At 42.4% G+C, this 26,067-nt stretch overlaps 1 protein-coding gene and 1 pseudogene across 2 annotated transcripts in view; both read right to left on the bottom strand.

Moving 5' to 3' along the window:
* Positions 1-26,067, bottom strand: part of EDIL3 (EGF like repeats and discoidin domains 3) — a 473,099-nt gene that overhangs the window by 211,811 nt on the left and 235,221 nt on the right. For both annotated transcript variants that reach the window (XM_062212442.1, XM_062212443.1), the window contains one exon: positions 6,275-6,388. In XM_062212442.1, the coding sequence (XP_062068426.1) occupies positions 6,275-6,388 (114 nt within the window). The remainder of the gene's footprint in view (positions 1-6,274; positions 6,389-26,067) is intronic.
* Positions 4,276-4,379, bottom strand: LOC133774755 (U2 spliceosomal RNA; annotated as a pseudogene).

The raw sequence follows: 26,067 nt of genomic DNA, 5'->3' as shown, positions 1-26,067 counted from the left end.
AGGGGAGAGAAGTTGAGTGTGTGCTTCGGTGTGCATGACACAGGGACTGTGTGCTGTGGTGTACAGGGGAGAGGCTGAATGTGCACTCTGGTGTGCAGGGAGATGGGCTGAGTGTGTGCAATAGTGTGAAGGGAGAGATGCTAAGTGTGTTCTACAGTGTGCGGGGGAAGGGGCTAAGTGTGTGCTACTGTATGCAGGGAGAGGGACTGAGTGTGCCTTGCAGTGTGCAGGGGAGAGGGGCTGTGTCTGTGCTACAGCACACATGGGGGAGGGTTTAAGTGGGCACCTTAGTGTGTGGGGGAGGGGCTGAGGGTGTGCTGCAGCGTGCAAGGCAGAGAAGCTGAGTGTGCCCTGCAGTGCCGAGGCCCGCATGGAAGGGCCACAGAAGGCCACGCCGAGGCCCGCATGGAGGGGCCCCAGAAGGCCGCGCCGAGGCCCGTATGGAGGGGCCACAGAAGACCACGGATGGATGCAGCATTGGCGTGGGTCACAGCAGGGAGAACTTCAGAAAAGTGGAAAGGGGAAAATGAGTGTTTTGGGGCAAGCTTATGCCTGGGATGTGCCACACACACACACGTGTCAGAAAAGAGAGAGGCAAGGGGTGTTTTGGGAAGTTGGATGGCAAGTTTCCCTCTGCCTGATCTAGAAGCTGGTGAAACTTTGGCTTCTGACCTTTTACACAGCAGGCTCCCCCTGGCAGCTGGACTGAGGATGGACAGAGCAGTAAGGAGCACACACAGAAGCAGGGAAGCACCTCCTGGGGACATCATACAGTGGCAGCTTTGCAGTCTTCCAAAAATTTGTCACCACCTTCACTTTACCATTTTTGCCCAATACTAAGGGCAGATTCCTGCCTGGATGTTTTTAGTCTGTGCATATGTGTAATGACTGCATGCATGAATGTCAGGATGTGTGTGTGACATGTTGTGTGACATGCTGTGTGTGATATGTTGTATGTGTGACATGTTGTGTGACCGCCCGCACAAGTGTGAGTATGCATGGTGTGTGTGATTCCCTGCATGAGTGACAGCAGGCAATATGTGTGTGGTTGCCTGCAGAAGTGTGAACACCCATAGTATGTGCGTGATTGCCTACATTACTGTGAGCATGCATGATGTATATGTGATTGCCTGTATTAATGTAAGCAAGCGTGGTGTATGACTGCCCGTATGAGAGCACACACGTTTTTGTGTTATTGCATTAGTGTGAGTACGCATGGTGTGTGACTGCCTGCATTAATGTAAGCATGCAGGGTGTATGTGTGATCACCTACATTAGTGTGAGCATGTATGGTGTGTGTGTGTGTTATTGCCTGTATTAGTGTGCGCACACATGGTGTGTGTGACTGCCTGCATTCATGTGAGCACACATGGTGCGACTGCCTGCACAAGTGTGAGCATGCATGGTGTGTGTGTGACTGCCTGTATGAGAGAGAGCATGCAGGGTGTATGTGTGATCACCTACATTAGTGTGAGCATGTATGGTATGTGTGTGATTGCCTGTATTAATGTAAGCAAGTGTGGTGTATGACAGCCCGCATGAGTGAGTGCACACATGCTCTGTGTGATTGCATTAGTGTGAGCACGCATGGTGTGTGATTGCTTGTTTTAATGTAAGCATGCATGGTGTGTACAAATGCACAAGTAAGCCCACGCACTGTGTGTGACTGCCTGCGTCAGTGTGAACACGCATGGTGAGTGTGTGCGTTATGCGTGAGCACATGTGATTGCATGCACAAGTGTGAATGTGCATGTGAATGCATGCATTCGTATGCATGCACTGTGCTAAGTGAGCATGTGTGAGCTAGAGCTCCTATGGGCCTCCAGTTTATGGAGCCCGACTCCCTAGCCCACACCCTTTTCCTGGATTCTTTCTGAAGTTTGCCAACCACATTTTGCTCCTCTTCAGTGGGTCATCCATTTCTGTTCACATAGTTTCTATTTCTTGTTTCAAGGAGTGAAAAGTAGCAGCAAGAAGGCAGAGACACAAGGCAAGAGGAGGAGGTGCAGGAAAGCCATGGACAGGGCGATTTTCTCCCATACCTCATGCTCTCCAAGATTAGCTTTCACAACATCTCCTAGAATCCATAAAATTATTCTTTTAAGAATATAAAGGAAACACAAGTGTAGGCCTATTTTTGAAAACACAAGATAGAAAGCAGAATAAGATCACAATTCCCGGATACTGTATCACGTCACTTTCTTGTGGGAAGGTGCTTGTCATGATATTGCCACATGTTTCTCCCTGTTCATAATTCTGTTCAATGTTAGGATTTAATAATGAAGGCTAGTGGTTATTGTTAATAGTTTTTTTTTAATCTTTTATGCTTTACTATTTTTGTACAATTTTTTCAGTCAGTTCTATTCTTCAGCAATCTTCGATTTACATTATTTTAGAAGATGTTGCAAATGATTTCAAGGCCAGAGTTGGGCATAGAAGATTAAGCCTCCACTGGCTATATGGGCACCAGTTTAAGTCCCAGCTGTTCCAATTCTGATCCAGCTCCCTGCTAATATGCCCGGGAAAGCAGTGAAAGATGGCCTAAGGGCACCCATATGGGAGACCTAGAAGAAGCTCCTGGCTCCTGGCTTTAGCCTGGACCAGCCCTGGCCATTGCAGCCAATTGGGGAGTAAACCAGCGGATGGTAATCATCTTTGTCTCTCCCCATCTCCCTCTCCCTCTCTCTCCTTTCCTTGCTCCCTCTCTCTCTCCATCTCTCTGTATCTCTGCCTTTCAAATAAATATTAAACAAAATGATTTCATTTTAAAATAAATGATAATTCAGCTCAACACATTGTGGCACAGTTTAACTGTCAATAAAAGTAAGAAAGACATGCAATAGGGGAAGCAGCTGTGACTACAGGAACTGAAGGTTCCCTGGATCTGTGTGCACCAGCAGTGCTTTTCAGTCCTAGTGTCTCTGGACCCCATCAGCACATCTCCACCATTCTCCCTTCCCTCTCCTTCCTGAAGCTGTGCCAGAACCAGCGGGTTCATTGCAGTCTAAGCAATTTGAGGGCACCACACAAAGCCCAGGAGAAAGCTGGTTGATTTTATTCCAGGACAGAACCGAGAACCTTGGTAACAATCCACCTAAAAGTCACTTCTGAAGACCCTGTTTTCAAGTCACTTAGAACTGGGGCCACCTGTAACCTACAAGTGCTTCTATGTGGCCCCTGGAGTGAGTGAGTTTTGCAAGTTCTCCTTGTGGGTAATGAAATCTTCCATGCATGATGTACTTTCTTATTCTCGATTTTATATAAACTCTAAGAATCCACAGGAAAGGGAAAAAAAGAAAAAAACAGAACCATATCCTCCAAAATCTAGCCACTGGGAGTTTTATATATTGTAGTCAATAAAACAAAACAGCCTAATAGGGGCGTATTTGTAGAGTTTACCCTCTGTGACTCTTTCTGCTTCTCTGCCATGCCAGAGACAGGAAGAGAGAGAATGCTAGGATCCCAGAGCATGTAACAGCATGATGGCAGAACCTCACTAGCATGTCCACGTTCAAAGAGAAGGCAGTCTAAATAAGTCATGTACAAACAAAGCCACACACAACATCAAGCATTGACTGCAAGACACTATGAGCAAACTACTGGCAATCAGGTTGAGCGTCCACATCAGTATGCCCTTCCGTGAAGCATTGAGTTCCTTCCTTTGTCAAAGCTGTACCCGTATTTGATGGGAGGGATGGGCAGGTTTCAGCTACTGCCTTCCACACCCAGCTTCCAGCCAGCGCTTCTTTCATTTTCAGTATCTCAGCGTCTAACTGGCTGTCCAGATGCTCCTTGGTCAGCACGGGGTGTGAGAGTTACAGAGCAGGGACAGCATTTCCTCCTGCATGGCCTTAGAAGTTGTCTCTTGGGCTTCTCATCCCCAAGCTCATCTACTGTGACCCCACTCTCATTCTTCCACACCCTGCAGCGACACCCTGGGCCTCCTCCCAGGAGGTCTATGTCCTCAAACACCACTTCATGAGCTCATTCAGAGAGCTAGGGCTGGACCACCTCAGAGTGGAACTGAGCCCTAAGCAGATGTCTTACAACGTACCTCCTAGACAGCTCCCGTTCAGAAACTGGAAGATCTCTCCCTAGAATTGCATCCCTGGCCACTGTGTTGTACATCCTCTTCTCTAGGCTCTGTGCTAAGCCCTGCCAGAGTTCCAGGCTGCCTGGAGGATGCTCAGTTCTGAACCCAGACCTCTGCTTTTGTTTCGTGAAAATCTAATAATTGCTGGCATCCATTTTTTTTTTTTTGTTTTCATCACATTAAGAAGATATTCATTTGCAAACATTTTGGATAGAGGACATATCAGATATTAAACTGATAAGAACAGATACTACACTTGATCTTAGCCAAAAGGCTGAGAAGTGATGATACTTTTTTTTTTTAAGCACAGTTCTCAGGGCTGACGGGGCAGCCATTCAAATCCATGAAACAGATTAAAGAAGGATTCAAGTGCTGAGCCCAAGGCAGCAGGTGAACCTGACTTGGAGTTCACTTAACAAAAGCTAAGTGCAACACTTCATGAGCAGATTACAGAATCATAGCTGGTGCAGGTCTAGTTGGCTTTAGGGTCAACTGGTTTACCCAATCCTTTCCACACATCTGTGTCCTGCAGCTTTCTTGTCCTATTCATTGCACTGTCCCAATTAAGTTTGATAAGTATTTTTCCCCAACAAAGGTTTGTCTTTGATAGTCAGACGTTAGCTATTTTACTGCAGTCTTTCAGGATTAGGGTGATCAGTATGTTGCTTTAAGTCTACCATTTTACATACATAACAAATTATTCAATGAAATTCCCTATGTATTTTATTAAGACCATGATTGAAGGGAAAGGAAGAGAGGGAGTATGAGAAATACAACTGTTCTTATGACTGACAATGAAGGACTCTGTTAATGTTTCATTCAGAGAGAGGGAGACAGAGTGAGTGAGCCAGCAGGAGGGAGGACTGGTAGCATGTGTTCATCTCCATATGAAGATGTACCTTGATTAAGAGGAAAACATTCCACCTGGCCATCAGAATACCTGTATCCTGTCACTCTTTGCGAGAGCCTGGGAAGACCACATCCCATGTGTGGCCCTGTTTTTGCATCTAAATTCTCACTTGTTTCTGCGTTTTGGATTTGCATGATATTGTGATGCTTTTTTTTTATTTAGTAAATATAAATTTCCAAAGTACAGTTTATGGATTACAATGGCTTCCCCCCCCCCCATAATTTCCCTCCCACTCGCACCCCTCCTATCTCCTGCTCCCTCTCCCATTCCATTCACATCAAGATTCATTTTCAATTATCTTTATATACAGAGGATCGTTTTAGTATATATTAAGTAAAGATTTCATCAGTTTGCACCCACACAGAAACACAGTGTAAAATACTGTTTCAGTACTAGTTATAGCATTACTTCCCATTGGACAACACATTAAGGACAGATCCAACATGAGAAGTAAGTACACAGTGACTCCTGTTGTTGACTTAACAATTTGACACTCTTGTTTATGGTGATGCTTAAATAGCATCATATGCATCAAATCAGTTGCCTAGGAAGTCTCCATGGTGCCCAGCAATTATAAAGCTCTATCACTGGTTTTCTCATTAGCAGGTGCTTCAGCCTCTTTTAAAGCCCATCTACTGATTCTAGTCCTGTTAATGCTTGCTCCAGTTTTTTTTATTTTTAAGGGGGCCTACTTTCTGCTTCTCTGTAAACACTTTGCACAAGTAATTGCTCTATCATTCCATGCAATGTTTCAAAACCTTTAGGCTTTTATTTAACAATATTCCTTATTTTATTTTATAGGGGTCATGGTTGAAGAAGGAAGAGTGGGAAAGTGATCGTCAGGTTTCCAAGAAGACAAACAGACTGAGTATGAAGTTCCTGCTGATGGGTGTGTGAGGTCAGTTGGAGCATCCTTTATTTCCACCTGTTCTTTGGGATCTAGCCTATGTCATTCTCATGCCACACTGAGCCAAAACACCTCCTCTGATGGTGTCTGCTGAGGTCATACACATACAGATAATGCAAACATGAGATTGCTGGGAGAGCTGAGCTAGGGCATGTGAAGAACTGTCCTTTTCGTGTTGCCAGATACAATGGCTATGTAAATTGTGCACTGACTGAGACACGTCCTGGAGGATTTGTGAATACCAGTAACAACAAACACGATGCGCCATTCCAACTATGTACTCTGGAAGCAAATGATAATGACTTTGGCCCAGATTCCATAATAAGTGGAGGCTACATCAATAAAATTATAGTTAAGTACTTACTATATTGGCAGTTTCTTCCCATAAATTCACCCGGACACTCGCAGGAGTAGTTGGCCACAAGGTCTGTGCATATTCCACCATTTTTGCAAGGTTCAGCTTCACACTCATTTATGTCTGAGGAAACAGAGAAAGAGATTATATAAAAATTATATAAAAGTTGTTTATTATATAAAAAGCTTAGTTATTGGACAGTTTGGGGCATTTTAGATAAAAAGTCCAAGTAATGCTGCTACTTGTGTGTACATGCATGTATGGTTGTGTACATCACAGAAATACTGCTTAAAGCCAACCATTTGTTAACAATCAAAATCAAGTTCTAACGAAATTGAGAATCCAAATGAAAGTCACAGAACTAAACCATTCGTCATTTCAGAAAATAAATATGAATAGTTTGGGGGAAATAGTCAGTGTATCCTTAGAGTTAAATCAAACAAATTAACCCCGGTAGAGAGATGAATTGGTTTCACTTACAAGTTCTAGAAACCTCCCCACAGCACCAACTGCCAATTAACACCATCTCATTTCATCTTAATTCATTAAAATTCTGACAGAGATGTTTTAGTTTCTAAATAGTTCATCTTTGATGAATACGATGAGAAGCAAATTAGAGTTAATAGCTAAAGCTCGTTACATGCAAAGTATAATAAATGTGAATGATGATCACTTCTTAATCTCTTTCAAGGACTTCTAAAGTTAGGATGACTAAAGAGACCTACCTTTGATACACCATTATTATACCTGACACAAAACCTTACGAAATAGAAAACATTCAGGAAATTATACTAATTCCTATGACAATTTTGGACAACAGAGAAAATGAATACAGAAGGAAGTAATGACTAATTTGGTCTGTGTCTAGAAACCATTCCCTGTAAGCACAGCACCGTGTGAGGTTCTAAGGGAGCCTGATGAAACTACTGGAGAACGTACATTGGTCCCCATCTCTTTGTCCTCCCATCATCTACTCCAATGAAACTCCCCATCTGCTCCGGATTCCACAACTCAATCTGTTGCTATGCTTGTGTTTTTGAGCGTCTCACAAACCTAAGGCATTGAATGGCAACGTTTCCATGTCACCATCTTGCTGGCTCATCCATGGAGGAAGCTCCTGTCTTGCCTGTTTTATGGAGTCCTACAATTGCCATGCTCTTTGTGGGAGACCCCTGGTGCTCAGAGTGTCTCCACAGCATTGAAAGAGTTGTGTGTGCGGACTAAAAAACCCTCCATTTAACCTCATTATCAGGAGCGTGACCTAGGATATACTATAACATTTCCAGAAGTGTTCTGAAGTTCTGGGTCATCATAGTTCCCTCAAGCAGAATGATCATGAATTGCTCTCTCAAGATCAAAAAGATTTTTAAAAAAATTTAAAAAGCTCTCTATTTTGACATTGCTCTCAACTTTAAGATTTTTTTTAAGATTTATTTCGAAGAGAGTTACAGAGAGAGGTAGAGACAGAGAGGGGTCTTCCATCCACTGGTTCTCTCCCCAGATGGCCACAATGGCTGGAGCTGCGCCTATCTGAAGCCAGGAGCCAGGAGCTTCCTCCAGGTCTCCCATGTGGGTGCAAGTGCCTGAGGACTGGGGCCATCTTCCACTGCTTTCCCAGGCCATAGCAGAGAGCTGGATCAGAAGGGGAGAAGCTGGGTCTTGAACTGGAACCCATATGGGATGCTGAGGCTTCAGGCCAGGGCTTTAACCTGCTGCACCACAGCACCGGCCCTTCAACTTTTTTCTTCTAAACAACATCCCCTTCTGCAAGCATAGCTGGTCCCCTTGGCATTAAGATCCTCTGTACAACTCTAGTCTAAGTTTCTTTATGCAAATGATGACTTTCTTGGACAAATCAGCATTTTTGGTTTCTAGTCAACCATTCCTGCCTGAGCATAGACACAAATTGTGACTTTGTCTAGCAGGGATCTAAATAATTTGGGTATTTTGTACTGCCAAATAATAGATAAAATCAGGATATGATCATTTCTAATAGCTGTGTGTTACAGAATACAATAAAATCTCCAATATTTGATGCTGAAACTCTCAAAAGAAAGAAAGCAGGAAGAAGGTAGGGAAGGGCAAGCAGAGTGAGAGAGGGAAGGGGATGGAAGAAAAGAGGGAGAGGGTGGGAGGGAACAAAGTGAAGAAAGCAAGAGTCAGCCTAGGTCATTTCTGTATTTTAAAAATCTGATTAAATATTCCACTCTTTATGATCTTGTAAAAATTTCACTTAGTCTTCATTTATTTCGGACCAATATAAACCTTTTCATTAATTTTTTAAATGGTTATTTATTTTGTTGTCAACTCAATGGAAGACAATGGTGATGCCTGGCTATTCTGGAATAGGCTCTGTACATCTTCCTATCCATGACACTCTGCTTTGGATGAGAACATTTCGATGGTTGCTAAGTTACGCCTTCAGTCCTTAGGAAAAAACACTGCCTTGTTTCATCAAGTTAGACGTTAAAAGTGACTCGTTTACATATTTACAGAAGAAACCTGAGTACTGATGTCTGAAGACCATTGCATAATGGAAATATAACTGGATCTTGGGCTTGAAAGAGAGGTTGAATTGGAATTAGTGAGGTCAGAGCGGAGAGGGGGCTGTGTTTCCAAGCAGAGAACTGTAGTAAGTTGCAACTCTGAAGGTGGCTCATGAATAGATAGATGGTGGAGTCAGTATACCAGTAGCCCCTTTTGCAGCACAGTGTGTGGTGAGGGCTGGGATCCCCAGGTTGAAGGATGTGGAGAGGAACAGACTAAGATGAACCCGTCATGTCTGTCCAGGGAGCTCGATGTTATCATTCGGCACAGAAGGTGCCCTTTTGTCCCTTTCACTTAAGAAGGACTTGGTGAAGCCGTAGGTAGGGGCAGACTTGAGAAATAAATACAGGAAGGCAGGACAGAGACACACACAATTTGATGTGGACAGGTGCAACATATAATTTGATTCTTAACTAAGCGGCTCTGTGAATTCCCCATTTCAAGGTAGAAATATATCATATATAAAGTCAAACCTAGCCCTTGCTGCTCTGAAATGCTAACACAAGGCAGTCATGTGAGAAGGAATGGGGTGTTAGGTATGCTGTTAATGGTATGGAGACATTGCTGTTCATTGCTTTCCTAAACCCTCCAAAGTCTTTGCACAATAAATTCTATCTAAAATATGTGAGTATTAATCAAATGCAGACAAATCAAGCTTTAAATCTTCCAGCTATAAGCTAATAAGGCCATATCTACAATCAGCAACAAATAAGCCATAATGAATGATCCCAGGAAGAAAAACAGTGAATACCTTTAACCAGAGGTTAATGTGAGACAGAACAAAGTGGAATTGCACTTGTTGGAGTGGCAATGTTTTACTGACACACTCAATTTGCAATTAAGAATGACATTACCCTTGTTTAAATGTGCAATTTTTTTTCTTCATTTTTAAAAAGTTAAATTTCAGTTGAGAAAAAAAATGTCATTTTAAATTATCTGTATTTGTTAGTATAGTAGCCAAGTTGTATATACACAGTTCATAAAAATAGTAAAGATAATAATAATTGCTCCTCTTGTTCGAGATTTTAGCTTTTATGATTGCCTTCTGAGAACTGTTTGAAAAAACAGCCTGTTTCAAAACATGGCTTTGTAATCAAGGCAGCCATCTGAGCTCCAAAGACACAAAACTCTGTCCACAATGCGGAGTGACTGAGCCCCAGTGACCACACTGCATGTCCATTTCCAGATGGTCCCTTTGTGCATCAGCTGTGTTTCCTGAGAGGCGTCTTTGCTTTTTTTGTGAGGAAAAAAGAGGAAAGCAGGGCAAAGAAGAGGGGGAAGAGATGAGTAGGTAAATAGTTAGATGTCTTTGAGATGAAGCATAAATTTCCCAGTCCTATGTGAGAATACCCAGATCTTTGCCTCTGTGCTATCTAATCACAGATTCACTCCTTTCCCATGCAACCTGTGTTGTATTTAACTCATGTTCTACAGATCTGTAAAGGTGTGTTAGCAGTTCACCCTCTTTGGCTTGAGTTTCTCTTAACACAAATAATGTCAATTGGGTGATCTCACTGTGAGGAACTTCTTGCACTGATTGACAAACGATGCCTGTATTCATGGAGATCCATGTGAGAACCCATCCCTTGGGGAGTTAGCTTTCATACACCTGCAGCAGAAATTCTCACTTACTCCTAATCTTGATCTTTGTCAATCCCATCACTGTGCAAATGATAGCCCAGAGCCTATGAAGTCAACTGTGCAATAGTGGGGTGCTGAAAAAAAAAATGTTTAAATCAAACTTCTCTTCAGAAGTTCCTCATTTGTGTCTTCAAAACTCAATGGGGGAGAGGGAGGGACCTGACCTACCTAATGTTTAAGATAAGGCTTGGGATACTGCATCCCAAAGTGGAGTGCCTGGGTTCAAATCCCAGCTCTACTCTGGCCACTACCTTCCTGCTAATGCAGACCTTGGGGGCATCAATCATGGCTCAAATAACTGGCCTTCTGCTCCTCACTTGGGTTGAGTGTCCAGCTCACAGCTTTGGCCTGGCCCAACTCCAGCTATAGCTATCGTTGGCATTTGAGGAGTAACTCAGCAAATGGAGTGCCCCATCTCTGTGTCCTTGCCTCTCAGATAAATAAAAAACAAAACAAAGCAACGGGTTGTTAGGGCATGATTTCTTGCCTTCCAGACCATGTTACTACCTCTCAAAGAATTATATTTAGATCTTCAATGACCCCATTCTCCATCATAGACTCCACCAGCAGGCAACAGAGGAGATGAAGATACCGTAAGTCTAATTCCCTGGGGCCTACTCTGGAGATAATCAACATTAATTTCCTAATTAATTAGCTCATTGATTACTGGCTCCCATTTGTACTTTGCACAGCAGGAATCACAGCAGCTTGCAATCTTGAGTCATCATTGTCCTAGCTGACTATTGTGTTCCCTCACAATATTTCAGGTGGCTACTAAGTCCCCAGTAGCTACATTCACTTAATCACCTTGGCTCACAACATGTTGAATACTAACTGCCATGGAGACCAGGACATTCAGTCCTTCGGGGAACAGAAATGCATTCAACTTCCTCTTTAGTAAAGACAGAGACAATCGGATTCAGCCAGGAATCTGCCTCCTTTTCTTCCCCAAGTACATCCAGTGCCCATTAACACGAAGGAGGATGCACGATTCTTCGCCTGAGCACCCTCATCTTAACCTACTAAAAGAACTTCATGATAAAGTCTTTCTCATTTTCTTTGCAAAGACAAAAGTTCTTGACTTCCTCTTATTCCTTTCCCTTGGGCTGTCTTTCCTCTTTGCGATATTGTTATTGACTGCTAATTAGCCAGAAAGAGCCGATTTTCAAGAGCCTGCTATTTTTGATCCTTAACAACACGTCTTCCCTGGGCTCCCCATTAGCGATTAAATATTCTCCAGACCTTCCATGACTGATTGCCTTTTAAAATTTGACCTTTCACTTTTCCCCCCTCATCTAAAACCTATCCTATGATTTTTCAACTTCTAAGTCTGAATGACTTTAGGATGAATTTCTCTGAATTCTCCCATCAATGTGGAATCTAATTATGTCATAATCAGAATTATCTAGAGGATTTCCCATTCATTTCTGGGACTGGCTCAGTACATTTTTAATCTTGTGTGCTTGAATTCCCTTTTGATATGGTTTCCTGTTATATTACCATTAATTAATTTTAAAGTAGCAAATTGAAACCAACTTTCTTCAGCCAGAACACATCATACATAAATCTCGCATAATGACTTATTGAGAACCCTCACTTACTGATAACAATAGTGTGCGACCACAGTCCCCAATCAAAGAGGCTATTCCCTAACACCACTCTGTAACAGAGATCATATTCTCTGCCCAACTCTACCCTGGCATCCTAGCATTTGTTTTCAGATATCAATTTAAAACCAAATATTTTTGCTAGTGGTATCTTGGCAGTATCCACTTCAATTCTCTGGGATGTTTCCATATAAAATAATTCCAGGAGGGCTTAATTTGCTTTTAATCAGTTATTTGGCTAGTAAGATACAATAGCTATTCCAAAGTGATTATAAAGCCAAAACAGCAGGGGAGGGTAGTAGAGAGGTTAAGGATGGGATAATTAAGAGGGTGTTATGTCTCTATAACTCAGCAATTTGACCTCAAAAAAATCCATCAATAAAAACCACATGAAAATTACACACTAGAAGCCAGAAAGAACAGATACTTTCTTTGGTGGACAATTCCAGGAAAGGACAAACCAAATGCTGTCCCTTCGGTGCCAGGCTACATGGTAAGTTGGCCTCCAGTAAGTACTTGCTAATTGGTTTAAAAAAAAAAAAAATAAAGATCCAGAAGATCAAAGAGGTTCTGTCTAATAGATCTAAGAGTCAAAGGGATCACACAAACAAGACTAATGTCTGCTAATACTAACTAAAATCAAAAAGGGAGAGACGATCCAATATGGGAAGTGGGAGACACAGCAGACTCGTAGAATGGCAGATGTCCTAAATAGCACTCTGGCCTCAGAATCAGCCCTTAGGACATTTGGATCTGGCTGAAGAGCCTATCAGAGTATTTTAGGCATGGAAAGCCAAGACACTCAGGAAAAAAAAAAAAAAAGAAGAAGAAGACCTAAATGAAAGATCTCTGGGAGTGAGATCCCAGTGGAAAGAACGGGTCCATCAAGGTAGGAGGTACCTTTCTCTGAAGGGAGGAGAGAACTTCCACTTTGACTAGGACCCTATCGGAATAAGATGGAAGTCGGTGAACCCTAAAGGCTTCCATAGCCTCGGCAACTCATGACTAGAGCCTAGGGAGATTACTGACGCCATAAACAAGAGTGTTAAATTGTTAAATCAACATCAAGAGTCACTGTGTACTTACGTCCCATGTGGGGTCTGTCCTTAATGGGTTGTCCAATGTGAAGTAATGATATAGCTAGTACTGAAACAGTATTTTTACACTTTGTGTGATTGTGTGGGTGCAAACTGATGAAATCTTTACTTAATATATACTGAATCGATCTTCTGTATGTAAAGATAATTGAAAATGAAAAAAAAAAACTTGGGGTTCAATTGGAAATTACATAGAAAATTAATCAATTTTTTAAAAAAATCATGTAGGATCTCTGTCATTAATGTGCTGTACACTGTTATTTAATGCTATAACTAGTACTCCAACAGTATTTTTCACTTTGTGTTGCTATGTGAGGGCAAACTGTTGAAATCTTTACTTTATATATACTAAACTGATTTTCTGTATATAAAGAGAATTGAAAATGAATCTTGATGTGAATGGAAGGGGAGAGGGAGAGGGAAAGGGGAGGGTTGCGGGTGGGAGGGAAGTTATTGGGGGGGAGGCCACTGTAATCCATAAGCTGTACTTTGGAAATTTATATTTATTAAATAAAAGATAAAACAACAACAACGAGGTTCTGCAACAGTGAGTCCCTGGATGGGGTGGGGATCCAGCCCCCACAGAGATTATGATGTCACTAGTCTTGAGTGTGGTGGAGGCAGTGTTACTGTATTGAAAGGAATTCAGAGGATTCTGAAGAACAGCCAGAGTTGACTAACACTGAGCAGAACCTCAGCGTAGGAACTTGATCCTTCCCTTCCTCCCTTCTTCTATCATCTATCCATCCATTCATCTATCTGGTTTTTGAGCCATCTAGCCTTAGTTCTGTGCTATGTGCTCAGAATACACAATTAATATGCCATGGTCCCTTACTTTTATCAAGGTTTGTACAATGCAGTACACAAACTGGAAGGTAAAGAAAAGGCTACAGTCAAAAATGCGACAAATGCTACAGCAAGAAAATGCACAATTTCCCAAAGAACTCCAATTATCAAACACTAAGTCAGTCTGACAGGCTCGGAGATGTTGCGTTCTAGAGACATCTAGCAGACTAGTGGAAAGAGCTTTTAGGTTATCTGGGAGTTGCAAATATTTCACCTAGTTATTTTCCTAACTTAACATGTAGTTCATTATTGTTCATAACTATCATCTGTAGGCCAAAGAGTAACTCCTCACCAACCCATTGCTCTCAGCTCCATTCATGTAAACTATTTTCTGGATTCCTACTTTTACTATACTGCTATAATCTCCATATTCTTGCATATTCAAATTTTCTATCCAAAATTAACCAGTCTACTTGGTCAGCTGCTTGTCAAATCAGACCACTTGCAGCTCTCTACAGTTTTAGCAGTCGACTTTGATGATCTACTGCTTTGGATTTTTTTTCTATAGTGGGTTATCAGAAAACCGTAACAGGCTGGGTAACATAAGATTGCTACTGGAAACATAGCTGTGATTCATGTGGTTTGCTTTTCCCTACTCATTCACTCATCCATCCATCAAAACTTAACAAATACATTCTATCTATCAGGCATTGAAATATACCAATGGATATATTAATGAATAGGGATAGTTCCTGTTCTAGGAGATCTTATCTTCCATTCTTTTACACAGAAGATGGAATTACAACACAGCATAAACACCTGCTTCATAGTATTGTGTAGAGAATGTACTGAGATTTAGAGGAAGCAGTGTCTTTGCCTGGAGGAGATGTGCAAGATTGCTTAAAAGAAGGAATAATTTTGATTTGTGCTTAAAGGATGAGCAGGAGTTTTTAAAAGTGTGCAAAAACTGGGCAGAAACATCAAGGGACATACTGATTGCAGAGACAATAGAGCACTTTAAGAGCCTGCACAGGACCGTGAATGGAGACTGGGGACAGTGGTTACTGAGTAGTCTGGGACCAGACTTTTATGGCTAAATAAATCATGTTAAGGAGTCTGCACTTTAGTACGTGGATCCTGGAGAGTTAAGAGAATTCAAAAGGTGTGGGAAGGGACACATGATTAAATAGCTCTGTGTTTCAGAAAGCTCAATCACATTCTAGAATTCCATTATCGGTAACATTTCTGAAAAAGTAATTCAAAAATGTACATTGGGTTTGTGTTACTCAGAGCACAGAGTACAGTGGCAATGGCCAGTGACTCTGAACAAGTGGCTTGGCTTACAACACATGTTTACACACTCAGAGTTGGCATATTTGACACATAAGAGTAAAGAATCCCCATGAAATATTGGGTAACACATGAATATACAACTGAACTGTCAGCCAAAATGTAACTTCTGTAATTTTTTCTTTCCCTTTCTCGAAGGACTTAATTTTCAGCGTCTGGTCATGCTCCCCGTTTTGAGGATGTACCAGACCCCCAGAAGCCCTACATGCAGTGAGACAGTGTCATGACAATGAGAACAGGTGAGACTCTTGCTCACATGGACATCAGCCTTCTACACAGTGGTTCCTAACATGGGTACACATCTGAGTGAGCGTTAATAATTCAAGTATGGCCAAACAGCTCATGTGAATGACAGCCGACTGGTGATGATCAGCACATTCTCCCACTTCCAGGTGTCTCACTTTGTACTGACTGCCCTGTGTGCTTAGTCCTCTGACCTTGTTACTATTAGTAGGCTTGTTTTACCAATGATGGAACAGAGGGATTAAAAGTGTAAACAACACACCCAGGGTCTCACAGAGAGTAAAACTGAGATTAAAACCAGGTAATGTGCTGTGACAATCTGTGCTCGTCATTGGCACCCTTTGCCATCATGAGCAAATAGCACTCTTCTCTTCCCTACCACATCACACCTGCTGCCCAGGTGCTGTGTCGTGTGTTGAGAGGTCACACGTGGAGTAACACACTGCCCTTGATCTCAAAGGGTTTGCAGCATTTCTCCTCTAAATCGAAAATGTCAATTGAAAACCTTAGCTTCGAATACTTCTCTTCCTCCCATGTCTTAATAGTTTTCTCCAAAATCTGACACTCGGGTTGAATGAGCATTTTTTCTGATGGTATTCCTCAAACCCGCAGCTGCTTGTCAATGGAGAAGCAGATTTCGTCGTCTCTTACATTCTTTTATTTTCTTTTATGGTGAGATGAAAGGAAAGCATTTGTTTTTGAGGTTCCCTCCTTAACAGAGGGCACTGATACATTTTACACCTGTGCAACTACATTTTTTGTGATTTTTTTTCTTCTGTGACAATCCACTTTAAAATCTACCTGAAAGATAACATACATACAGGAAGAAACCAAGAACAGTAACATTTAACAAGTTATCGTCAAGAGATACTTTGTGTAGTAACCACCAAGGTCAAGGCCTGAAATCTATCTTCACTCCTAAACGCCTCACAGATCCCTTCTCCTCCTAACCACCCTTCACCCTCAGGAAGGTAACACTTCTCTTCCTACTGTGCCAATCACAGTCTTGCTCTTAGCATAGTTTAGAGTTCTGCCACTTACATTTCTATTCGTAAACACTGTCTTTTATGTGTGTCTATATTTGTATTTTTAAATTAATTCATTTTTAATTTTTGAGATGCAAGACACAGAGAGCTTCCATCACCTGGTCAACTCCCCAATGTCTGTGAAGGATGGGTATAGTGTCAGGTTGAAGCCAGAAGCCAAGAACCCAGTCTGGATCTCTCACAGGAGTGGCAGGGACCCAATTACTTGAGCTATCACCAGTGGCTCCCAGGGTGTGCATCAGCCATCATCTGCAATCAGGACTGGAGCCAGGACTTGAACCCGGGTACTCTGGTATGGGTTATAGACATCCCAGAGGCAGCCTAAGCACGGTGCCAGGCGCCTGATTTATTTGTCCTTTACAGTTAAAAACTAAATATGCTCTTCTCTTCCTGGCCCCCATCACTGTGCTGCTGCCCGTGGCTGCAGCGAGTTCATTTCTGAAGCTGTGTGGTGTTTCACTCTTTGTGCCCTAGGAGTTTTTCCCTTCTATTGTTCATGGCATCTGTGTTGTTGGAAATTAAAGCTACAAACATGCTTATCCATGCCCCTTGAGACGTAAGTGTGTTCATTTTGCTCTGGGGATACCTAGGGGTCCTAAGGATGCATATATTCAACTTTTGCAGGTAATGCCAAAATGATTTTTATAGCTGCTGCACCAATTTACACTATCAGCAATTTAATTCATAATATTTTTGAACAAGCTACTGAGACTTCAGGTGACCACTTATTTTTGCTTCACATGCAAGTTTCAAGTAGAAAGACTTAACCGCAATCTGTGTGTTCAATATGCATTCACCAAGAGAAGCTTTTAATGGAATGAAATAAAATACCCAAGTCACCAAGTTGAAGTGTATTTTTTTCTCCTCAGCCATTTAAAAAAAAAAAAAAAGATAGCAAGTATACTAAAAATGTTGATCCAAAGTTTGGGAAAAATGTGACACTGAAATGGCAACCATGAATGCATAATTATATTTTGTATACACAGAAAAACAATCTCACTTAAACTCTGAATTAGTTTTTAAGAACTGTATAAATCAACTCTCACATACACACATACACGTGACGGGTACAATAAGAATACTTCCTACTCCTGTATTTTCATATCTTTGAGATTTTCCACCATGGGCATAATTAAGCTAAAACCATTTCCCCAAACGATGAATTATAGCATATCTCTAAAGCCATTGTGAAGATTAAATGAGGCAATTTATGAGAAAAAATTTTTACACAATACTGTAAAAAGAACTATCTGTATTACTGTAATATGGGTTAAACCATACTCAGTATGTTCTGTAAAAAATGTCTCTTGCCTCTGTCACTGAAGGCAAATGCCAGCACTTCTTTCACTTTTAACATTTTTTAATTAGTTTTTAACAGATACAGTGCTAAGACCATAGCATATTCCCTCCCTCCCATCATCCTTCCTTTTGCCTATCCTTTTCGAGATAACTCCTTTTAAATTTACATTTCTGATGCTGTCTTTGTACATGGATACCTCTACTTCAGGGTTAATCATCGCAGTAGACACATGGGTACAGTTTTTATAACTAGTCATAATATTTTTACAAATATTATGCCTCTTCTAAAGTAGCCCTGCCTCGAAGAGGCATACTAGAGAGTATTTATCCACAAAAGGGATAAACCCCATGGAAATTTTAATCCACGTACTGGGATCATTTAACAAATAATCTCACATAGTCCGTTCCTACAATGGTGACATTTACTGTTTTTTTAAAGCAGCAAATCAACTCTCCTTTCATTAGGGTCAACACATTACTGAGGTTTTTACTTGATCGACATAAATAATGGTGAGTAAATAACAGAGAAGATATTTTTGGTGTTGTTTTAGGAGTTTTAGTCCCCATCAAGCTGTGAGAGCCAGGTATCTGCATTTCCCTCACGCCAGAATCCCATCCACACAATTACTGGGTAATTCAGTTTCTGGACAGAGCCTGAGGCCGCAGGACACCGGCCACACACAAGGCCAACAGGGACCAATCTGCTTCAACCAGCCCACTGCTCAGCGCCACAAAGCAGCTGCCTACAAGCTGTCATTGTTACATTGTTCCCATTCTTACTGTAGAGGATGCCCAACTGGCATGTTTGCTACATTAAAATTGATCATGTTGTGATTCAAAGGAACGCTGCTTCTGGCCAAGCCAGAACGATGGGGAACCGCGTTTTCCAATTGACCCTCTGTCTGAAATGGCCACAACGACGGCACAAACCATAGGAAAGCACCATGTTCATGATGCTTGGCCTTAAGGGAAAATGGTGCCGATGAACCAGGCGAGTCCTCCCACTGCCCCAGTTCACTGTGTGGAACGGGATTTCAGGCCACAGGACCAGCAGGGAGAACCCCAGCGGGGACTGGTGACCTCTGTTTCACAGAGCCCAAGGAGGCTACAGGTTGCACGGCAGGACACCTGCAGCAGAGGGCCATGGAGGCAGTCACCAACATCCACAGGGCACCTCCTGCACTCTGGGTGCCCCTGTGTCTTCTGCAGCACAGTGAGCAGCGCTGCAAGTGAGCAAGCAGCTGTGGAAAGAACCATCTGAAAGGAGCCACGAGAGGCCACCAGATCCCACCAGTAAAGACGGACAACAAACTAACTCATGGGGCACTGGGCAGAGAACTCAGTAGTGAGGAACAATTAGTCCTGGACTAAACATCTAATTGCCTGACAAGCCTTTTACACAAGACCCAGAGGGATCAAGTTAAGTGACTATATGAGAACACTAAGCGCAAGCTGTTACACAGCATTGCTAAGTATCTAGTACTCAAACATTGAAAACTTCCGTCTAGAATCCAATCAAGAGTAACGGGCATGCAAAAATAAATAAAAATAAAGCAGGAAACAAAGTAGGAGGGGGGGTCTTCAAAAAAATTCATGGAAATGTGTACTATAGGATTTCATATTTTTGCACCAGGAAAAAAATTACCTTTTAATTCTATTTTTCATGAATTTGTTGGAGAACCCTTGTGGATATTAGAATTAAGCAGGGATATTGAAATTGTTATGAAAATGCTAAGTAGAGTCACAGAAAATATAAAACAAGTGCATTTAAACTTCTGCAGATGAACGCTATAATGTGTGAGATGGAACCCCGGATCAAATAACAGCAGATTAGATACCACAGAAGGTGGATACTCAAGACATACCTAGTGGGAAATATACAGAATCAAACACGTAGTGGGGGGAAAGACAGGCATCAGTGAATTGGGAAACATGATAAGCAGCCTACAAAAGAAGAGATTGGGGACTCTGGAAAGGGAGCAGAAAACATTTGAATAATGCTGAAAATATTTCAAATATGATATGAACCATAGCCACCGATCCAAGAAGCCTAATAAAACCCGAGTGAACAAGAAATGTAATGACAACCACACAGAGACACGGGGTGATTACTGAGGACGTGTGTGTCAGCTTGGATAAATGCAGTCTTTTCAAATGACACCGGAAGACCTAGATATCTACATGCAGAAGTATTAACATCAATACCTCACCGCACACACAAAAATAAATTCAAAGTGGATTGTAGATCACAAAGTAAAACTTAAAATCATTTTAGGCAAAGATTTTTTTAGATCCAATATAAAAAGCTGAGTCATTAACCACAGATACACTCTACTTTATCAAAACTATTAACTTATGCTCCTCAAAATCAATCTTAAAGAGAATTCAAAGACAAGCTACAGGTTGAGGGACTTCTTTGCAGATTAACTGTCTGATAAAGCACTGTATCCACAACATATAAAGAATTCTCATGACTCAATAATAAAAAAAGGCTCAACATAAACTGGTCAAAATATTTGAATTTGTATTTTTCAACAGAATGTACTTAAATATATTGGATAACTACATTGATATTAAGCATGTTTAAATAAAGGAAAAGATGTTCAATGTAATTTGTCATTAGCAAACTATAAACATATTACTACACAACTATAACAATGGCTAATATTAAAAACTATACTGGGGCCAGCGCTGTGGCTTAGTGAGTAAAGCTGCCACCAGCAGTGCCGGCATCCCATGTGGGCACTGGTTCAAGTTCCGGTTGCTTCACTTCCAATCCAGCTCTCTGCTGTGGCCTGGGAAAGCAGTGGAGGATGGCCCAAGTGCCTGGGCCCCTGCACCAGCAGGGGAGACCTGGAAGAAGCTCCTGGCTTCGGATCAGCTCAGCTTCAGCCATTGAGGCCATTTGGGGAATAGACCAGCAGATGGAAGACTTTCTCTCTCTGTGCCTCTGTCTCTCTGTAACTCTGCCTTTCAATTAAATAAATCTTAAAAAAAAAAAAAAAATCAAATGCTGGTGAGATGCAGAAAAACATGAGCTTTCATTTGCAGTTTTCCAGTTTGGAAAACAAGTTAGCAGTTTATCAGTTTCTCACTTAAGCAGACATCTACCGTATGATCCTGCCCGTTCGCTCCCGAGTATCTCCCCAAGGTAAATGTAAGCCTCAGCCCACACAAGGAAGTGTGTGGCTCTTCACAGAAGTTCTATTTATATGGTTAAAACCTTGAGAAGACCCAAACGTCCATCAATTAGTGAATGCACAAATTGTGGCATATTCACCAGAAGCAACTAAATGGAAGGATTTCACAATAATTTTGCTGACTGAATAAGAAACAGGCAAAGAGGACAAATTATCCGATTCTGTTTATATATGGTTCTAAATATACAATTAACCTATGGTGACAGAAAATAGACCAATGGGTGTGTGGAACGACGTAACAGGGGCAGGAAGAGTGACAGGTGCAGCATTTCGATGAAGACGGTTTCATAGGTACGCACACGCTCAAAACACATCGCACGGCACGGTGAAACTCGTGCATTTTATTCTGTCAATTATAGCTCAACAGAGCTGTTTGTAAAAAGCGATGTCAAGGTTCTTCCTATAACTCACCTCATTACGGACTATGAACACAGAACTACACAGACACTAGATCACAGTAATAGGCCCACGAGATTAATGGGAAACATCAGCCTTCTTAAATCCACATCAGAGAGGGTTTTTTTTTTTCTGTCTTTAATGTACTTTTAACTTAAACTGAGAACCTGCAGCCCAAATGACACGAGGCAGGCTGTACTGGAAAGACAGAGTAGTTTAATAAAACATACTCATAGGAGGAGCTGCATTCATAAAAATGACAAAAATGCTCCTCTTTCCAAGGGAGTTCACCTCCTGCTTTGCAGGTTATTTTCATCATTCAAGAAATGCCTTCCAGGATGCCTCAAATGAAGATGAAAGAGAACATAAATGCTAGGTTTTCTACTGCCCTTTTGTTTTTGGTTTTGGATTGAATTTATTTCTGATACAGCTGACTCTCAGAGCTCGGAAGCACGTGCCTGGGGTCCCTCTCAGCTCCTGTTTCTGGGACGCCCATGAAGTACATTGATGAATGTGTGTGTCTGAGACAGGCCTAAAGCATTTAAAAGACAGCAATTTTCATAAATGAACCTTAAAATAATGCCATCTAGTTCTCTTTTGCTCCTATGAAAGGTACGACTTTTTTTTTTTGACTGGCAGAGTTAGACAATGAGAGAGAGAGAAAGGTCTTCCTTCCGCTGGTTCACCCCTCAAATGGCCACTACGGCCGGCACTGCGCCGATCTGAACCCAGGAACCAGGTGCTTGCTCCTGGTCTCCCCTGCGGGTGCAGGGCCCAAGCACTTGGGCCATCCTCCACTGCCCTCCCAGGCCACAGCAGAGAGCTGGACTGGAAGAGGAGCAGCTGGGACAGAATCTGGCACCCCAACCAGGACTAGAACCCGGGGTGCCAGCACCACAGGTGGAGGATTAGCCAAGTGAGCTGCAGCGCCAGCCTTAAAGGTAGGACTTTTAAAACTTTCAAATACATGTACGTGTGTTTAAGATGATGTTTATTATCGATTTCTTTTTATGTGTGTTACGTTGAAAATCTTAATTCTATTAACTGCTGGTGGTGGAATTTCACACTGGAAAACTAAGTCTTCAGAGTAACGATTTCCGTCACAGCCAATGAACCTGGTGAAACCCGGCCATTTCCAGAGAAGCAGCAGTCTTACTAGACTCAGTGTTCCTCCAAGTATTCTGCAGGGTTAATACAGAACAAAGGTTCAGCTCCTTTAAACCAAATTCAGTGATCTGTGACTTGGGCTAAGTATCAATCAACAGCATAAGTGTGACCCCACCCACTTCATTTGGTTGTTTCTGTTCGGCCCTGAATATAAAGATTTGAGTTTATCACCATCTCACTTGACACTCCTAGATCTCCTGCCACCGTGTTTCAGAGGACCAAGGAGGGCTGGGTAGCCCCTCTTGGCTACAGAGTTATCTGTGGTGGTGATGCTAAGGTTTTTACAGAGTAGCAACCACCCACATGGTGCAGCGGCATTTAAACTCTTTGGATTGACACACAGAGGTAGACAAAGACTAAGATCTCCTTATGAGTTTGCTTCAGTGAATACATAACTGGTTTTCAGATCTGCAGGATGTTCGACATGCATCATGACTCAATCATACCAAATTCCTATGTTGCAGAAGGACAGATGTTATTCTAATTGTGTGTAATTAAGCACAATTACCTCATTATTTTTATCAACCTGATATATGTATGTAGGTATAGTCCTCTATTCCTGAAACATTTTTAACTACCTGGTATATGTATGCACGCATGCAGACACACACACACAATCCTGTGACATTATGTAGCTGATGTTTTTATTCTATTTACTACATAGATAATTCACTAAGTACACGGCAAAGTGATCCTCAACCTCCTTTTACTCTCCTCCTGAATTTTGTTACTTATAGACTTATTTTAGTTCTTCCACTGATTTTTAAAGCCTTAAATAGTATATTTAAACCTGCTGTTTGCTCGTCACCATTAGACATTCAGGTTACTTGTCACCCTTCCTATTGCTTTCCTGCCGCTGAAGTCTTGCTACTTTTCTTCACTGTCAACATTTTTATAACACATCCTGTGTCACAGCTGTAAAAGTGTCAGTCAACCACAGCTCCTGTTGGTCTGTGTGACAAACAGTCCCAAACCTTCTGTGACCAACAAGGATAAACAAGTACCTATTTCTTGGGCGTGTGACTATCAGTGAGGGCTGGTGCCCAGAGATAGACTGGGCTGCTCCAAGGAACTCTGCCTCCAAACACCTGCTGGCTTGGCTCCTTGCTGAGGCTTTGGCTCAGGTCTGCTCCCGGCTGGATGCTCTTTAGAACCAACCTGCAGGACAACAGGAGTTCACAAGAGCTGGGGGGAACTCGCAAGACCTCCAAGACTCAGGCTCAGAAATAACTCACGGCCACTAAGCCTCCCTCAGTGACCAAACCGGGCCACAGCTCCGGACCCGAAGCCAACAGACAAGAGAAGTGCATTCCCCTTCTGCAGGTTACAAAGTCGTACGGAAAGGGTCAGGATAAAAGGGGGGGAGGGGCAGCAGACACCGGCACATTCATTCTTTGATGCCTTCTCTGTGAATAACTGCAAAACTCAGGGAATCAAATTAGGACCATATCATGGAGATACAACTACCCATCACTGAAGAGCTCAGTAGCAACAGTGTTACTGTGCTCCACGGGAAGTGTGCCACCCTATGAGGCTGCTGCTGCATCAGTTAATCGGACTTTACTCTCACAGGTTCTATCAGTGTTTTAAAATGATGACCATTTATGTGCTTTATTGTGACAGAGGACTTTTTTTTTTTTGGACAGGCAGAGTGGATAGTGAGAGAGAGAGACAGAGAGAAAGGTCTTCCTTTTTGCCATTGGTTCATCCTCCAATGGCCGCTGCGGCCGGTGCATCTCGCTGATCCGAAGCCAGGAGCCAGGTGCTTCTCCTGGTCTCCCATGGGGTGCAGGGCCCAGCACTTGGGCCATCCTCCACTGCCTTCCCCGGGCCATAGCAGAGAGCTGGCCTGGAAGAGGGGCAACCGGGATAGAATCCGGCGCCCCAACCGGGACTAGAACCCGGTGTGCCGGCGCCGCAAGGTGGAGGATTAGCCTGTTAAGCCACAGCGCCGGCCATGACAGAGGACTTTTAAAACCTCGTGAGACTTCTGGTGGAGTAGCTCATTTTCCTCCTCGCTGGGAGAAGGGCAGCCACGTTTGGGTTGACATGCACTCTGCATTCCCTCACTCCTCTCTGGCAACTTCTCCCGGAGGCCTCTCATTCCCCGAATCCAGATGCTGGCTTCCGGGCCTGTTGCTAGCTACAGCCTGGAACTCCTTCTCCTTGGGGCGTATTCTACTCTCCCCCCAGTCCTAGGTTTCTTCTTTCTCACATCCTCTTTTCAGTTGCCATAGAGTAGCCTTGGGTAATTTTCACAAAAGGACTAGAATATAATGAGGTTGACTTGATAAGCTTGGGTGAAGTTTGGCTGATAACCAAAGTCTGAATTCAAACGCATGCATCACAGAAAGTGAAGTCTAAGTTAATTCATTTGCTAATACAACAGGGTTGCTGCCTGTTAGAGGCCAGTGCAATTTTTGCTCCTTTTGAGCTAACCTGTGGTATGTTGTGAAAACTAGATTCAGATGTGAACTTGACTAACAGATGAGCTGAGGGCTGCAGAAGCCCCACGTCCGGGTTTATCTGTGACCAGGTTTCCACAAGACCCTAGCATTTCCATCAGTGGACTGGGTAAGGAAGGCCTGCTTTCAATGGGTCCAGCCACCATCCAATGGCTCAGGGCTCAGAGCATAACAGGGCAGAGGAAGTGGCATGTTTCTGTTCAGGAGATAGGTCAGTTTTTCCTTCTTCTGGTCATAAAAATTCTAGATTCTCTAGTCTTTGGGTTTCAGGACTTACGTCTGCTCTCGTCCCCACCCCAAGTTCTCAAGCTTTTCGCCTTAGACCTGGAGTTGCACCAAAAGCATCCGAGGCCTGCAGACTTTGACAGATTCCTCATGAGGGCTTCCAGGCTTCTCCAGCTTACACACAGCTATGGGGGACCTCAGCGTCCACAGTCCAGTGAGACAGTTTCCCTGGGAAGCTTCCTCTTCGTGTCTATTTACCTATGTTATCTGTCTCTATAGAGAAAGGTCCTATCTGTTGTCTCCGGGTGATTCCAATTAAAACAACTATCAGGGATGATGGGATCTGTCTCTATATCCAGTTCTCACCAGAATTTGACCAGAAAGGCCTTGTTTTTCATTAGTTGTCCTGGTACCCTTAAATTACTTCAATATTACCTATCAATTTGTTAGTGCCTCCCTAGTTGGATCTCTTGGATCTCCAAATTTCTCAAACATGTACTTTCTATCTTTCATTGCTTTATATTTTCCTCCAAATTCTAGATGTTTTTCCCATTTTAACTTCTGACTGCATTAAAACAATACCAAAAAACAGAACAAGAAACCCCTCCACTCAGACATTTCCTATTTAGGAGCTCTTTCTCAAAGTGACATATTTCACGAATATCTTACTTTTTAATGTTCCCAGATAAGGTTTTGTGAGGAGGCTCCTCTGACCCTCGGATCACTCCTGCAC

Source organism: Lepus europaeus, chromosome 15, assembly GCF_033115175.1.
Source record: "Lepus europaeus isolate LE1 chromosome 15, mLepTim1.pri, whole genome shotgun sequence".
NCBI lineage: Eukaryota > Metazoa > Chordata > Mammalia > Lagomorpha > Leporidae > Lepus > Lepus europaeus.
Note: the sequence above shows the minus strand (reverse complement) of the source record. Positions and strands in the feature narration are given on the sequence as shown.